Source organism: Hyperolius riggenbachi, chromosome 2, assembly GCF_040937935.1.
Source record: "Hyperolius riggenbachi isolate aHypRig1 chromosome 2, aHypRig1.pri, whole genome shotgun sequence".
Classification (NCBI taxonomy): Eukaryota; Metazoa; Chordata; class Amphibia; order Anura; family Hyperoliidae; genus Hyperolius; species Hyperolius riggenbachi.
Window position 1 is genome coordinate 558,095,470 of NC_090647.1, and position 16,695 is coordinate 558,112,164.

General features: G+C 44.0%; 1 protein-coding gene across 4 annotated transcripts in view; it reads left to right on the forward strand.

Moving 5' to 3' along the window:
• Positions 1–16,695, forward strand: part of CFAP44 (cilia and flagella associated protein 44) — a 64,063-nt gene that overhangs the window by 19,989 nt on the left and 27,379 nt on the right. For all 4 annotated transcript variants that reach the window (XM_068270890.1, XM_068270891.1, XM_068270893.1 and 1 more), the window contains 6 exons: positions 9,470–9,584; positions 11,229–11,393; positions 11,477–11,632; positions 13,406–13,453; positions 14,532–14,631; positions 16,278–16,372. In XM_068270890.1, coding sequence (XP_068126991.1) covers positions 9,470–9,584; positions 11,229–11,393; positions 11,477–11,632; positions 13,406–13,453; positions 14,532–14,631; positions 16,278–16,372 — 679 coding nt within the window. The remainder of the gene's footprint in view (positions 1–9,469; positions 9,585–11,228; positions 11,394–11,476; positions 11,633–13,405; positions 13,454–14,531; positions 14,632–16,277; positions 16,373–16,695) is intronic.

Here is a 16,695-nt window from a genome sequence, read left to right on the forward strand (position 1 = left end):
AAGCTGCACCTGAATTGATTAAGCTGCAGAGTAGTGCAGAGCTCCAATGGACCATATTACACAACATGCATTCAAACAGGTACAGCAATGGAGGGCGTTAGCTTCAGCAAATAATATGTGCACAAATCATTTCCTACTAGACTTCCCCCCCGGCGTTGACGTGCCCCCTCGGGGAAGACCTACCACTAACCTGACATTAAAAGCATAACTTACCTGGTGCGACTTATCATACAATGGTATACACATTTCTTCAAGACAGACAAACAAAAATGACAGCGCTCACAGGCTGCAACTGGCTTATAAACCATCAAGGGGCGTGTACAGACCCCCAGGGGCTAAATACACGCCTTGAATCCAAATCAGATGCAAAATTATGCAAATTTAAGTGCTAATTTATGTGCTAGTCCCTAATCTAAAATTTGAATGCAGATTGGATGCAGGCTACCACAAGTATACTTAGAACATTTTACATAGAGAAAAAGGTGTAGGCAGCGCTTCCAAATACAGAAAGCTGCACCTGAATTGATTAAGCTGCAGAGTAGTGCAGAGCTCCAATGGACCATATTACACAACATGCATTCAAACAGGTACAGCAATGGAGGGCGTTAGCTTCAGCAAATAATATGTGCACAAATCATTTCCTACTAGACTTCCCCCCGGCGTTGACGTGCCCCCTCGGGGAAGACCTACCACTAACCTGACATTAAAAGCATAACTTACCTGGTGCGACTTATCATACAATGGTATACACATTTCTTCAAGACAGACAAACAAAAATGACAGCGCTCACAGGCTGCAACTGGCTTATAAACCATCAAGGGGCGTGTATAGACCCCCAGGGGCTAAATACACGCCTTGAATCCAAATCAGATGCAAAATTATGCAAATTTAAGTGCTAATTTATGTGCTAGTCCCTAATCTAAAATTTGAATGCAGATTGGATGCAGGCTACCACAAGTATACTTAGAACATTTTACATAGAGAAAAAGGTGTAGGCAGCGCTTCCAAATACAGAAAGCTGCACCTGAATTGATTAAAGAGAACCAGAGATGAAGCAACCTCATGTATTTTACCTTATAAATCAGTGGGAACATGACAGTAAACACCTAATCTGCTCTTTGTTACATTGTTCTCTGTTTAATTTGCCTGTTATCACCTCTAAGAAAAGAATCCCGACTAAGCAGTCGGTCTGGCTTTGCTACAGAATAATTATAGCTGAGACTGTGTTCTTTGCTGTCTTCAAGTCCAAGCCTGCCCCCTGCTGGCTTTGCTCAGGAATCATTATAGCTGAGTCATTATAGCAAAGCCAGAATCAATGCTCAGTCCGGGATTCTTATCTCAGCTAGATAACAGACACTTTTAGCAGTGAGGATGGAACAGAGAGCATGGTAAATGTTTTCTCTAATGTTCCCACTGATTTCTATGGTAAAATACACAAGGGTGCTTCGTCTCTGGTTCACTTTAAGCTGCAGAGTAGTGCAGAGCTCCAATGGACCATATTACACAACATGCATTCAAACAGGTACAGCAATGGAGGGCGTTAGCTTCAGCAAATAATATGTGCACAAATCATTTCCTACTAGACTTCCCCCCGGCGTTGACGTGCCCCCTCGGGGAAGACCTACCACTAACCTGACATTAAAAGCATAACTTACCTGGTGCGACTTATCATACAATGGTATACACATTTCTTCAAGACAGACAAACAAAAATGACAGCGCTCACAGGCTGCAACTGGCTTATAAACCATCAAGGGGCGTGTACAGACCTCCAGGGGCTAAATACACGCCTTGAATCCAAATCAGATGCAAAATTATGCAAATTTAAGTGCTAATTTATGTGCTAGTCCCTAATCTAAAATTTGAATGCAGATTGGATGCAGGCTACCACAAGTATACTTAGAACATTTTACATAGAGAAAAAGGTGTAGGCAGCGCTTCCAAATACAGAAAGCTGCACCTGAATTGATTAAGCTGCAGAGTAGTGCAGAGCTCCAATGGACCATATTACACAACATGCATTCAAACAGGTACAGCAATGGAGGGCGTTAGCTTCAGCAAATAATATGTGCACAAATCATTTCCTACTAGACTTCCCCCCCGGCGTTGACGTGCCCCCTCGGGGAAGACCTACCACTAACCTGACATTAAAAGCATAACTTACCTGGTGCGACTTATCATACAATGGTATACACATTTCTTCAAGACAGACAAACAAAAATGACAGCGCTCACAGGCTGCAACTGGCTTATAAACCATCAAGGGGCGTGTACAGACCCCCAGGGGCTAAATACACGCCTTGAATCCAAATCAGATGCAAAATTATGCAAATTTAAGTGCTAATTTATGTGCTAGTCCCTAATCTAAAATTTGAATGCAGATTGGATGCAGGCTACCACAAGTATACTTAGAACATTTTACATAGAGAAAAAGGTGTAGGCAGCGCTTCCAAATACAGAAAGCTGCACCTGAATTGATTAAGCTGCAGAGTAGTGCAGAGCTCCAATGGACCATATTACACAACATGCATTCAAACAGGTACAGCAATGGAGGGCGTTAGCTTCAGCAAATAATATGTGCACAAATCATTTCCTACTAGACTTCCCCCCGGCGTTGACGTGCCCCCTCGGGGAAGACCTACCACTAACCTGACATTAAAAGCATAACTTACCTGGTGCGACTTATCATACAATGGTATACACATTTCTTCAAGACAGACAAACAAAAATGACAGCGCTCACAGGCTGCAACTGGCTTATAAACCATCAAGGGGCGTGTACAGACCCCCAGGGGCTAAATACACGCCTTGAATCCAAATCAGATGCAAAATTATGCAAATTTAAGTGCTAATTTATGTGCTAGTCCCTAATCTAAAATTTGAATGCAGATTGGATGCAGGCTACCACAAGTATACTTAGAACATTTTACATAGAGAAAAAGGTGTAGGCAGCGCTTCCAAATACAGAAAGCTGCACCTGAATTGATTAAAGAGAACCAGAGATGAAGCAACCTCATGTATTTTACCTTATAAATCAGTGGGAACATGACAGTAAACACCTAATCTGCTCTTTGTTACATTGTTCTCTGTTTAATTTGCCTGTTATCACCTCTAAGATAAGAATCCCGACTAAGCAGTCGGTCTGGCTTTGCTACAGAATAATTATAGCTGAGACTGTGTTCTTTGCTGTCTTCAAGTCCAAGCCTGCCCCCTGCTGGCTTTGCTCAGGAATCATTATAGCTGAGTCATTATAGCAAAGCCAGAATCAATGCTCAGTCCGGGATTCTTATCTCAGCTAGATAACAGACACTTTTAGCAGTGAGGATGGAACAGAGAGCATGGTAAATGTTTTCTCTAATGTTCCCACTGATTTCTATGGTAAAATACACAAGGGTGCTTCGTCTCTGGTTCACTTTAAGCTGCAGAGTAGTGCAGAGCTCCAATGGACCATATTACACAACATGCATTCAAACAGGTACAGCAATGGAGGGCGTTAGCTTCAGCAAATAATATGTGCACAAATCATTTCCTACTAGACTTCCCCCCGGCGTTGACGTGCCCCCTCGGGGAAGACCTACCACTAACCTGACATTAAAAGCATAACTTACCTGGTGCGACTTATCATACAATGGTATACACATTTCTTCAAGACAGACAAACAAAAATGACAGCGCTCACAGGCTGCAACTGGCTTATAAACCATCAAGGGGCGTGTACAGACCTCCAGGGGCTAAATACACGCCTTGAATCCAAATCAGATGCAAAATTATGCAAATTTAAGTGCTAATTTATGTGCTAGTCCCTAATCTAAAATTTGAATGCAGATTGGATGCAGGCTACCACAAGTATACTTAGAACATTTTACATAGAGAAAAAGGTGTAGGCAGCGCTTCCAAATACAGAAAGCTGCACCTGAATTGATTAAGCTGCAGAGTAGTGCAGAGCTCCAATGGACCATATTACACAACATGCATTCAAACAGGTACAGCAATGGAGGGCGTTAGCTTCAGCAAATAATATGTGCACAAATCATTTCCTACTAGACTTCCCCCCGGCGTTGACGTGCCCCCTCGGGGAAGACCTACCACTAACCTGACATTAAAAGCATAACTTACCTGGTGCGACTTATCATACAATGGTATACACATTTCTTCAAGACAGACAAACAAAAATGACAGCGCTCACAGGCTGCAACTGGCTTATAAACCATCAAGGGGCGTGTACAGACCCCCAGGGGCTAAATACACGCCTTGAATCCAAATCAGATGCAAAATTATGCAAATTTAAGTGCTAATTTATGTGCTAGTCCCTAATCTAAAATTTGAATGCAGATTGGATGCAGGCTACCACAAGTATACTTAGAACATTTTACATAGAGAAAAAGGTGTAGGCAGCGCTTCCAAATACAGAAAGCTGCACCTGAATTGATTAAGCTGCAGAGTAGTGCAGAGCTCCAATGGACCATATTACACAACATGCATTCAAACAGGTACAGCAATAGAGGGCGTTAGCTTCAGCAAATAATATGTGCACAAATCATTTCCTACTAGACTTCCCCCCGGCGTTGACGTGCCCCCTCGGGGAAGACCTACCACTAACCTGACATTAAAAGCATAACTTACCTGGTGCGACTTATCATACAATGGTATACACATTTCTTCAAGACAGACAAACAAAAATGACAGCGCTCACAGGCTGCAACTGGCTTATAAACCATCAAGGGGCGTGTACAGACCCCCAGGGGCTAAATACACGCCTTGAATCCAAATCAGATGCAAAATTATGCAAATTTAAGTGCTAATTTATGTGCTAGTCCCTAATCTAAAATTTGAATGCAGATTGGATGCAGGCTACCACAAGTATACTTAGAACATTTTACATAGAGAAAAAGGTGTAGGCAGCGCTTCCAAATACAGAAAGCTGCACCTGAATTGATTAAGCTGCAGAGTAGTGCAGAGCTCCAATGGACCATATTACACAACATGCATTCAAACAGGTACAGCAATGGAGGGCGTTAGCTTCAGCAAATAATATGTGCACAAATCATTTCCTACTAGACTTCCCCCCGGCGTTGACGTGCCCCCTCGGGGAAGACCTACCACTAACCTGACATTAAAAGCATAACTTACCTGGTGCGACTTATCATACAATGGTATACACATTTCTTCAAGACAGACAAACAAAAATGACAGCGCTCACAGGCTGCAACTGGCTTATAAACCATCAAGGGGCGTGTACAGACCTCCAGGGGCTAAATACACGCCTTGAATCCAAATCAGATGCAAAATTATGCAAATTTAAGTGCTAATTTATGTGCTAGTCCCTAATCTAAAATTTGAATGCAGATTGGATGCAGGCTACCACAAGTATACTTAGAACATTTTACATAGAGAAAAAGGTGTAGGCAGCGCTTCCAAATACAGAAAGCTGCACCTGAATTGATTAAGCTGCAGAGTAGTGCAGAGCTCCAATGGACCATATTACACAACATGCATTCAAACAGGTACAGCAATGGAGGGCGTTAGCTTCAGCAAATAATATGTGCACAAATCATTTCCTACTAGACTTCCCCCCGGGGGAAAGTCTAGTAGGAAATGATTTGTGCACATATTATTTGCTGAAGCTAACGCCCTCCATTGCTGTACCTGTTTGAATGCATGTTGTGTAATATGGTCCATTGGAGCTCTGCACTACTCTGCAGCTTAATCAATTCAGGTGCAGCTTTCTGTATTTGGAAGCGCTGCCTACACCTTTTTCTCTATGTAAAATGTTCTAAGTATACTTGTGGTAGCCTGCATCCAATCTGCATTCAAATTTTAGATTAGGGACTAGCACATAAATTAGCACTTAAATTTGCATAATTTTGCATCTGATTTGGATTCAAGGCGTGTATTTAGCCCCTGGGGGTCTGTACACGCCCCTTGATGGTTTATAAGCCAGTTGCAGCCTGTGAGCGCTGTCATTTTTGTTTGTCTGTCTTGAAGAAATGTGTATACCATTGTATGATAAGTCGCACCAGGTAAGTTATGCTTTTAATGTCAGGTTAGTGGTAGGTCTTCCCCGAGGGGGCACGTCAACGCCGGGGGGAAGTCTAGTAGGAAATGATTTGTGCACATATTATTTGCTGAAGCTAACGCCCTCCATTGCTGTACCTGTTTGAATGCATGTTGTGTAATATGGTCCATTGGAGCTCTGCACTACTCTGCAGCTTAATCAATTCAGGTGCAGCTTTCTGTATTTGGAAGCGCTGCCTACACCTTTTTCTCTATGTAAAATGTTCTAAGTATACTTGTGGTAGCCTGCATCCAATCTGCATTCAAATTTTAGATTAGGGACTAGCACATAAATTAGCACTTAAATTTGCATAATTTTGCATCTGATTTGGATTCAAGGCGTGTATTTAGCCCCTGGGGGTCTGTACACGCCCCTTGATGGTTTATAAGCCAGTTGCAGCCTGTGAGCGCTGTCATTTTTGTTTGTCTGTCTTGAAGAAATGTGTATACCATTGTATGATAAGTCGCACCAGGTAAGTTATGCTTTTAATGTCAGGTTAGTGGTAGGTCTTCCCCGAGGGGGCACGTCAACGCCGGGGGGAAGTCTAGTAGGAAATGATTTGTGCACATATTATTTGCAGAAGCTGACGCCCTCCATTGCTGTACCTGTTTGAATGCATGTTGTGTAATATGGTCCATTGGAGCTCTGCACTACTCTGCAGCTTAATCAATTCAGGTGCAGCTTTCTGTATTTGGAAGCGCTGCCTACACCTTTTTCTCTATGTAAAATGTTCTAAGTATACTTGTGGTAGCCTGCATCCAATCTGCATTCAAATTTTAGATTAGGGACTAGCACATAAATTAGCACTTAAATTTGCATAATTTTGCATCTGATTTGGATTCAAGGCGTGTATTTAGCCCCTGGGGGTCTGTACACGCCCCTTGATGGTTTATAAGCCAGTTGCAGCCTGTGAGCGCTGTCATTTTTGTTTGTCTGTCTTGAAGAAATGTGTATACCATTGTATGATAAGTCGCACCAGGTAAGTTATGCTTTTAATGTCAGGTTAGTGGTAGGTCTTCCCCGAGGGGGCACGTCAACGCCGGGGGGAAGTCTAGTAGGAAATGATTTGTGCACATATTATTTGCTGAAGCTAACGCCCTCCATTGCTGTACCTGTTTGAATGCATGTTGTGTAATATGGTCCATTGGAGCTCTGCACTACTCTGCAGCTTAATCAATTCAGGTGCAGCTTTCTGTATTTGGAAGCGCTGCCTACACTTTTTTCTCTATGTAAAATGTTCTAAGTATACTTGTGGTAGCCTGCATCCAATCTGCATTCAAATTTTAGATTAGGGACTAGCACATAAATTAGCACTTAAATTTGCATAATTTTGCATCTGATTTGGATTCAAGGCGTGTATTTAGCCCCTGGGGGTCTGTACACGCCCCTTGATGGTTTATAAGCCAGTTGCAGCCTGTGAGCGCTGTCATTTTTGTTTGTCTGTCATTTATATATAGGTTATCGTTTTTTGTTTTTCATCTCAAAACTCAATATAATAGATCGATTATGTCAAGTTCAAGAACTGCCTTAAAGAGACTCTGTAACATCAGAAACCTCCCCTGGGGGGTACTCACCTTGGGTGGGGGAAGCCTCCGGATCCTAATGAGGCTTCCCACGCCGTCCTACGTCCCTCGGGGGTCTCGCTGCAGCCCTCCGAACAGCCGGCGACAGACCCGACTGTAAATTCAATATTTACCTTTGCTGGCTCCAGCGGGGGCGCTGTGGAAACTTGCGCCTGCGCAGTAGAGCAGACCTGACGGCGATCGGGTATTTCCGCCTACTTCGGAGCCGACAGCCGTCAGAGCGCCCGCGCAGGAGCCAGGAAGGTAAATAATGACGTCATTTTGCACGGAGGGCTGCAGCGAGACCCCTGAGGGATGGAGGACGGCGTGGGAAGCCTCATTAGGATCCAGAGGCTTCCCCCACCCGAGGTGAGTACCCCCCAGGGGACGTTTTGACGTTACAGATCCTCTTTAACCCAACTAGAACCCAGGATCTAAAGCATTAAATACCAAATACAGCATAAAATGAACAGCTGAAAACATCTGACTGATTTTCAAGGGTCATCACTCTCCCTTTTCACTTCATTGATTTTCGCTTCATTGAGCTGCTAATTGATAAGCCAGCCATTGCCAACCAGCATTATCAGATTGTGTTTGAGGGACGAGGGCCTATTACCACTGGGTGCCACATCTGTTTCCAAATTGGCCACGGCACCCGTGCTCAGTGGTGGGCCGAAATTTAGCAAATGCAAAATTTCGCATTGAAATTCGCATTCACGCATCGTAATCGTAATGCAAAATTTCAGGGAAAATCGTAATTAACTTCCTATGTAATAGTAATATTTCAAAATTTAGCATATTTTTTTCGCGTAATTTTCGCACAATTTCGCGAAATTTTGCGCCGACTTTAGCAGTTAATAGCGAGGCCCCCATACATGCGATTGCCACCAAAATTGGTACATATGTTAAGGAGAATAATTTTGGGTACAAGTAGAAAAAAAATAATTTTTCAAAAAGACATTGTAGATTTTGAGAAAATTGATTTTAAATATGCAAAGAAAAATGCTTTTTAAACTGTCATTTTTTTTTTAGTTTAAAAACCATTTTTTCTTTGCATTTTTAAAATCAATTTTCTCAAAAACTACAAGTTTTTTTGGGAATTTTTTTTGACTTGTACCCATTATTCTCCTTAACGTATGTAGCAATTTTGGTGTCACTACCATGTATGGGGGCTGTGCTATTCACTGCCAAAGTCGGCACGAAATTACGCGTAAATTACGTGAAATTTTAGGCAAAATTATGAATCACTATACGAAATCAATTGTTTTTATAAAACATAGTTACGTATAAGCGTAAATGTGAAAAATTACGTGAAATTTAGGTATTCACATGCGTCCTGCGATAAACTGCAGCATACCGTCCGAATCACACCACCATGCGATTGGAATGGCAAGCCTACTGTCTGAATAGGCAGCATTTTCTCACTCTAATAGTTTATATGTCCCACCCCTTCCTGTGGCCATGCACAGTGTTAAAGTCCACCTCTACGCTGGCATGACATCCGGTAACCGCTATCACCGCGAGGGCCTGTTCCACTGGACACTGGAGCATGTTGTGACACACCAAGTCTCATGGCTCAGGCGTTTCAGGTGATGCACAACACTGAAGGAGGCCAGGAGGCCAGCCAGCTTATGCAAGTTGTAATTTGATCCCTGAGTTCAGTTTTGGAGCTGATATGTGCACTCATCCTTGGACTGCTGGAGGAATTATGAGGAGGCCATTTAGGGCAGCCTTTCAGACTGTTGGTTCATGCAGTAGATCTAACGACATGACCAGTATAGAAGGGTCCAGGGACAGAGTGTAAATGTACTGACCTTGACCTATGATTTGCCAACCTTTGTTTTGTCATTGTGTAGATTCTGGAAAATGGCACGCACGTTCACCGGCCTGAAGCTGCAGGGAGAGATTGGCAGATTCGGGAAGACGGCCCTGACTGACATAGAAGGATACGTAGAGCTGCCGGATGGGAAGGTAATCTTTTCCTGCCAGTGTCTGACTAATTCTTATTCTCCTGCCAGCGCCACCATCGGAGTCACCCTTATTCTCCTGACAATGTTTGACTCCTCCTTATTCTCCTCCCAGTGTCTGACTCCTCTTAAAGCTAATGGGAACCGGGTCAGATAGTCAGATACTCACCTAAGGAGAGGGAGACTCTGGGTCCCCTAGAGCACTCCCTCTCCTCTCCCGGTGCCCACTGCTGTCCTGGCTCCCCCGTAGCGATATCCGACCGTTTCGGTCAAATACCGCTGTCTCCCGGCCGAAGGGAGGCTTCAGAGATGCTTCGGGAGCCGAGTGCTCCCGAAGATGGGTCGCTCTACACTGCGCATGCGCCCTCTATGACGCGTTCGCATGTGGGCCGCCTGTCTTCGGGAGGACTCGGCTCCCGAACACTTCCGAAGTCCCCTCGGCGTGGAACGAGAACGGAGGAGCCAGCGCAGCACCGGAAGAGGAGAGGGATGGCTCATGAGGACCGAGCCTTCCCTCTCCTTAGGTGAGTATCTGCCTTTTTTTTTTGAATACCCGGGTTACATTAGCTTTACTTCTCCTCCCAGTGTCTGAATCGTCCTCATTCTCCTCTTAGTATCTGACTTATCTTCATTCTCCTATCAGTGTATGACTCATCCTCATTTTCCTGCTACTGGCTGATTCAACCCCATTGCAAAGCAGCACAAAGTTGAATTTTGTTTGGGTACTGCAATGGGAGCTGACTATCCCCATTCTTCTCTAATATTTCAAGTGATCTCAGGCTATCAATGGGGAATTGCCAGTGACAGACTCATCCTCATTCTCCTGCCATTTTTCTCCTAGTATCTGACAGATCCTCATTCTCCTGCCAGTGTCTGACTTATCCTTATTCTACTTTTACTGATTTATTCAGCCCCATTGCAAAGCAGCACAACGTTGAATTGTATTTGGGTACTGCAATGGGAACTGACTAACCCCCATTCTCCTCTAATATTTCAAGTGATTTCAGGCTGTAAATGGGAAAATGCCTGTGCCTGACTCATCCTAATTCTCCTCCCAGTCTCTGACTGATCCTCATTCGCCTGCCAGTGTCTGACCCATCTTCATTCTCCTGCCACTGATTAATTCAACCCTAATGCAAAGGAGTATGATGTTGAATTGTGTTTGGGTACTGCACTGGGAACCGGCTAATCCCCATTCTCCTTTAATATTGTAAGTTAATTCAGGCTGTAAATGGGGAAATGCCAGTGTCTGACTCATCCCCAATCTCCTCCCAGTGTCTGACTGGTCCTCATTCTCCTCCCAATGTCTGACTCATCCTCATTCTTCTCCCAGTGTCTGACTCATCCTCATTCTCCTGCCAGTGATTGATTCACCCCTAATGCGAAGGAGCATAGCGTTGAATTGTATTTGGGTATGGCAATGGGCACGGACTGACCCCCATTCTCCTGTAATGCTTCAGGTGATCTCAGGCTTTGAATGGGGAAATGCCTGTGTCTGAATCATCCTCATTCTCCTGCAAGTGTCTGACTCATCCTCCTTCTCCTGCCAGTGATTGATTCACCCCTAATGCAAAGGAGCATAGCGTTGAATTGTATTTGGGTATGGCAATGGGCACGGACTGACCCCCATTCTCCTGTAATGTTTCAGGTGATCTCAGGCTGTGAATGGGGGAACATGCTGCTTTGGGAAGGAGGTCTCATAAAGGTGGAGATCTGCCGGAGGGGACGTAGGCCTTGCCACAGCGGATCCATCAACCAGTTTGTTCTGGATGAAGGGGAACTCATCACCATTGGAGCTGATGGATATGTTCGGGTGAGTAGAAATGATATATTGGCATTGGATATGAGCTTATATTAGCATAGCATGCATCTGAATTCTCCATTCTCCTATACAAGGTGTGGGACTTTGAAACTGTAGATACAGCTGACACCATTGATGACTCGGGGCTGCTCGAGATGGAGCCAATGAATGAGCTGCTGGTTGGAAAAAATGTCAACCTGCGCTTCATGGTGAAGACAAAAGAAAATGACTCCCCTATATGGTTTGCTCAGGTATGACGCTTCTTTTTAAAAATGTTCCTCCTGTGCTGCTCCTACCCCTATATAGCAGACAGAGCCTTTTACAGCTAAAGTACCATATGTATTGACCAAACGCGCCATTAGATCCCAGCAGAGTTCAGAAAAAATTCTATTGAGGAGGGTCTTCAGTTCTTTCTGTTACTCCATAATGTACTCCTCCCCCCAATGACTGTGCCTTCCTTAACTCAGCACCACTCTGTGCCCTTTTGTCTTTAGCTGGCAGAACTTGTTGTGCTGTAAGGCTTGCTTTGATCTCGCTCTCCAAGCAGAACACATAGAAACTGAAAGCAGAAGTCTTCTATTATTGTCTCACACTGCCCCCTAGTGACAAGTGGCCATAAATACATATTACAACAGTACTAATTAGAAGCTAGGAAATCTAACAGAAGAAAGCACTTGCAAGCCTATAAATAAATTGGCTAATAAATAATTAAACAATACCAGTTGCCTGGCAGTCCTGCTGATCTCTCAGGCATCAGTAGTGTCTGAATCACACACCTGAAACGAGCATGTGGCTAATCTTGTCAGATTTTTTGTCAGAAACATCATCTGATCTGCGTGCTTGTTCAGGGGAGGGGCTATGGCTGAGAGTATTAGAGACAGAGGATCAACAGGACAGCCAGGCAATCTGCATTGTTTAAAATTAAATAAATATGTCAGCCCCCACATCTCTCTCACGTCAGGTTCCCTTTAATAATTGAAACATACTCAAAGGGCTTACCGTACTAAAAAGTGATAAATAGCAATAAAAACTGGTCTGACGGGAGATAACACACTAAAGCAGCATTTGTTGCCTGAAAATATAATTCTGTGACTATACACACGGCTGATTTTTCCAAACAACTTGTCGTTCAAACTGGTCTTTGAACAACAGTTGGATGTTTGTACGTTCGATCGTTATACGGATAGCAGCAGTTTTAACTAATCCGCTCGGCGGATCTGTGGACTAACTGTCGTCCGTACATGTGAACAAACGACTTGTTGTTGTTTGAAAGTCTAAAGACATTCAAACAACAAGTAATTTGATCAGTCATTTAATCTAGTCCATTGTTCTATCCAGTCCATTGTCCATTATCAAGTTGGTTAAACGACATGTAAATTCGCTAAATTAGCATATCAAAGACTTGTTGGTCAGTGTGTACATGATGTCTGAATGCAGGGGGTAGCAATAGGGGTTGCAGAGGTTGCGACCGCATCAGGGCCCTTGGGCCAAAGGGGCCCCGAAGGGCCCTCCCTCAACTACAGTATTAGCTCTCTTTTGGTCCTGTGCTCATAATAATCACTTCTATAGATGCTGTGAATAGTGGTAATCATTAACAAAACTGCTCCCCATCCCCTTCTTGTACCTCTTACACTGTAGTTGCGATTGGCAGGTTTTGATGCGCCGTATCAATTGTTATGTATAGAGTGCATTGTGGGGCCCAATCGTAATACTTGCATCGGGGCCCACAGCTCCTTAGCTACGCCACTGTCTGAATGACTTGCTGTTTGAACGACAAGTCGTTCAGAAATATCAGACGTGTGTACGCACCTTAAGAGGATTTCAGCAAGTCTTGTACACAAAGTAGAGTTACTGTGGTTGCAAGGAAGAGAATTTTGTTTTCCATTTTCGAAGACCCTGTTGTAAATTGTTTCAGGTACATATGATATGAAGCATACAATAAAAGATTGGGAGTGGACTCTGCATTTCCAGACAGAGAACTATCATCACATCCGGCTGATTCTTTCTTTTCTTTTCTCTTTCAGGACGCCAGCGGTGGAATCTGGAAGCTGGACCTCTCCTTCTCCAATATAGTAATGTCACCTCTCCTGAGATCTTATCTCTCCTTGTAACGTATAGCCATGTAAAACACTGATGGAGCAGAGTGTCCTGTACACGCAGATAGGCACCCAGTATAACAAGTCAGAACTCTTTACTGAAGGATAACATGCAGAGATAAAACATGCACCACCATCAGGAAATGCAGCTTAGAACAGAGAGGAATACAGAGTGAATGCAGGAACACAAAATACCATAGAGATCATTGCAGCACTTTACATACACAGTGACATCTTGTGGTTGCTTTACTATACTGCACTTTAAAGTAATTCTGTTGATACTTCTAACAAACACCTCATATACTGAGCTGAATGAACAAAAGGTGCCCATACATCTAGCGATTTGGTGGAAGAGACAGATCTGTTGCCTGCCCATATTCCTGATCAATTTCAGCATGAATGCTTTTGGGAATCGGCCTTGTGACTCCGCCTCGCCACCCACCAGCCTCGTCCCCCCAAATGTTTTATGTGCTCTCCAGTGCCCGTGCATTTATACATTAGCTGTCACGCCATCCCCTGAGTGTCCACTGTACTTCTGCATTGGCGCCCCACATGGCTGCCGGCATTATAACACGTCGGGCACATGCTATATGGCGGTAGTCATGTGGGATCCGAATGCGGTGGACACTGAGTGGACGGCATGACAGGTAAAGTATAAGCACACGGGCATCGGCAAGCTGCATTTTTGTTGGCAGTGGGTAACACCACCGCATGTTAGTGAACCATTTTCCAATATGTCAGATATCCTTTTTGTATGAACAGATCCTAATGATTGGTCATAAGTTAATGCTCAACCATTTTTCATGCTGATTCTATTAAAAGGATCTGCTGAAAATCAAGTGTTTTTACTGAACCGCTGTTCATCACCTCTGCACTGTGACAGGTCCTCCTTCCTGTGGAGGAATGGTTCCTGATAGTGGCTGAGGGAAGGATACAGAGGGAGTAAGGATGGGCTACAGATATGGGTTTATCACTCTTGCTGCTCTTAGTGTGGTATTATAGGTTCTGCTCATCCCACGACTGACATTCTCTGTTCCTTCCATCCTTCCTGCAGACTCAGGACCCAGAGCGACTCTTCTCCTTCCACTCCAGGAAAATCGCAGCTTTAGACGCTTCCCCATCCACTTATCTCATGGCCACCACCTCACTGGACCGTAAGTTTTTATTGAATTGCCGTAAAATTGGATCATTTTATTGTATAACAGATGTATTGTACTGTCCACGTTTTGATTTCAGTGATTTTTTTATAGTAAATGAAGAGAATTCTGTTTTTGACAGTTTTCATATTTTATTCCTTCTGACTGAAGCCAAATCTTGATGTCATTTTCTCCCTTACTTTTCTCCTCCAATCTGCCCTGTCATCTTTGGCTGGCTTTCTAAACACGTGTGAGCACAGCATTAGGTTTCAGCTCCAGCCTGTCACACTGAACTGCTCTCAGACAATCAGTGAGGAGCAGAAATGTGGGAAGGGAGATGACAAGCTTCCCTCTCTCCCACTGGTGGGTGATGGCTGGTGAGAGAATAGAGCCTGGCTGACTGAGATAAGATAATTACAGAACAAACATTTCTGAATAGATTGGAGTGCTTGCAGTGCAGAGTGAGATTCCTGGAAGCATAATAAGCACAGAGCAGTGGGTCGAATCCGATTTTGTGGCTGACAATCCTGCTTTAAAGGTGCCCATACACTTAGTTGATTTCCCACCGATAGACAGCAGATTCGATCACTGTGATTAAATCTGCTGTGAAATCGATACGCAAACAGTGACCGTTTGACCGATTTCCATCCGAAATCGATCGATCCCATCCATCTGTCCGTGCGAAAAATTTCGCTTGATCGCCGGCGGGTAGGGAGTGCATCGATAGCGGCGTTCGAATGTCCGACGACCGAAACTAGTGACAATACATTACCTGATCCGGCCGGCGTGAGCCCCCCCTGTCCCAGCGGTCCACATTTACACACACACACATTAATACACACACAGCGGCGAGGCGGAGGATGCGGCAGGCTCTGCAGATTCCCGAGAGATTTCATGCTGAAATTGATCGGGAATTGGCCTGCGGTGTACGGGCAGCCAACAGATCTCCCTCTAATCAGATTCGATCAGAGAGAGATTTGTCTTATGGTTGAATCTGCCCATCATCACTAGATGTATGGCTAGCTTAAAGAGAAACTCCGACCAAGAATTGAACTTTATCCCAATCAGTAGCTGATACCCCCTTTTACATGAGAAATCTATTCCTTTTCACAAACAGACCATCAGGGGGCGCTGTATGGCTGATATTGTGGTGAAACCCCTTCCACAAGAAAAGTACGTACTTTTGGCAATTTCCTGTCTGTGAACCTTCTTGCATTGTGGGAAATAGCTGTTTACAGCTGTTTCCAACTGCCAAAAAATCATGCAGCAGCTATATCACCTGCCAGCAGTAAAAATGTTACCATGTATTAAATGTCAGAATGTAAATCAGGGATTTAAAAGATCTTACAATGGGCAAACACTGACTAAATCATTCATACATAATTATTGTAAAAATGAAGCACTTTTTTATTACATTATTTTCACTAGAGTTCCTCTTTAAGATCTCTGAAAAAAAGATTTGGGCAGCACTGGTCTATGTTTTTAGTGAATTAAATCTTATAATCTTACGAATAATGAATAAACAGAGAACGCCTATCAATTATAAGGCAGGATAAGCATAATGGTAGCAGACAGGTGATAAACATCATCTGATGCGGAGAATATCAGAGCTCTGTGCCGGAAATGTGGGGGAGGGAGTAACGATGTGAACGATTTCTCTCCAGGGTCGGTGAGGATTTATGACTTTGTTGGGAAGTTTCCGCTGGTGGACGTGAAGTTCAAACAAGGAGGGACATCGCTGATCTGGGCACCCCGCATGGTGAGTACTGGGGGGACATCTCTGACTGGGCGCCCCGCATGGTGAGTACTGGGGGGACATCTCTGACTGGGCGCCCTGCATGGTGAGAGCCGGGTGAAGGGGGGGGGGGGGGGGGGTCACAGGAATCTTCCAGTATTAAGTAGAACAGGTGCACAGGCTCTGGCCAACAAACTCACCGGAGTGCTCCAAAACAAAAAATTCACAGTACACCATCAATGATAGAAACAGCGGTTAGGCACATCCAGGATAAAACATACTTTTATTGGGTCACTTAAAAATTCAATTCCATAGGCCTCAATTCACGGAGCATTATCAAACGTTTA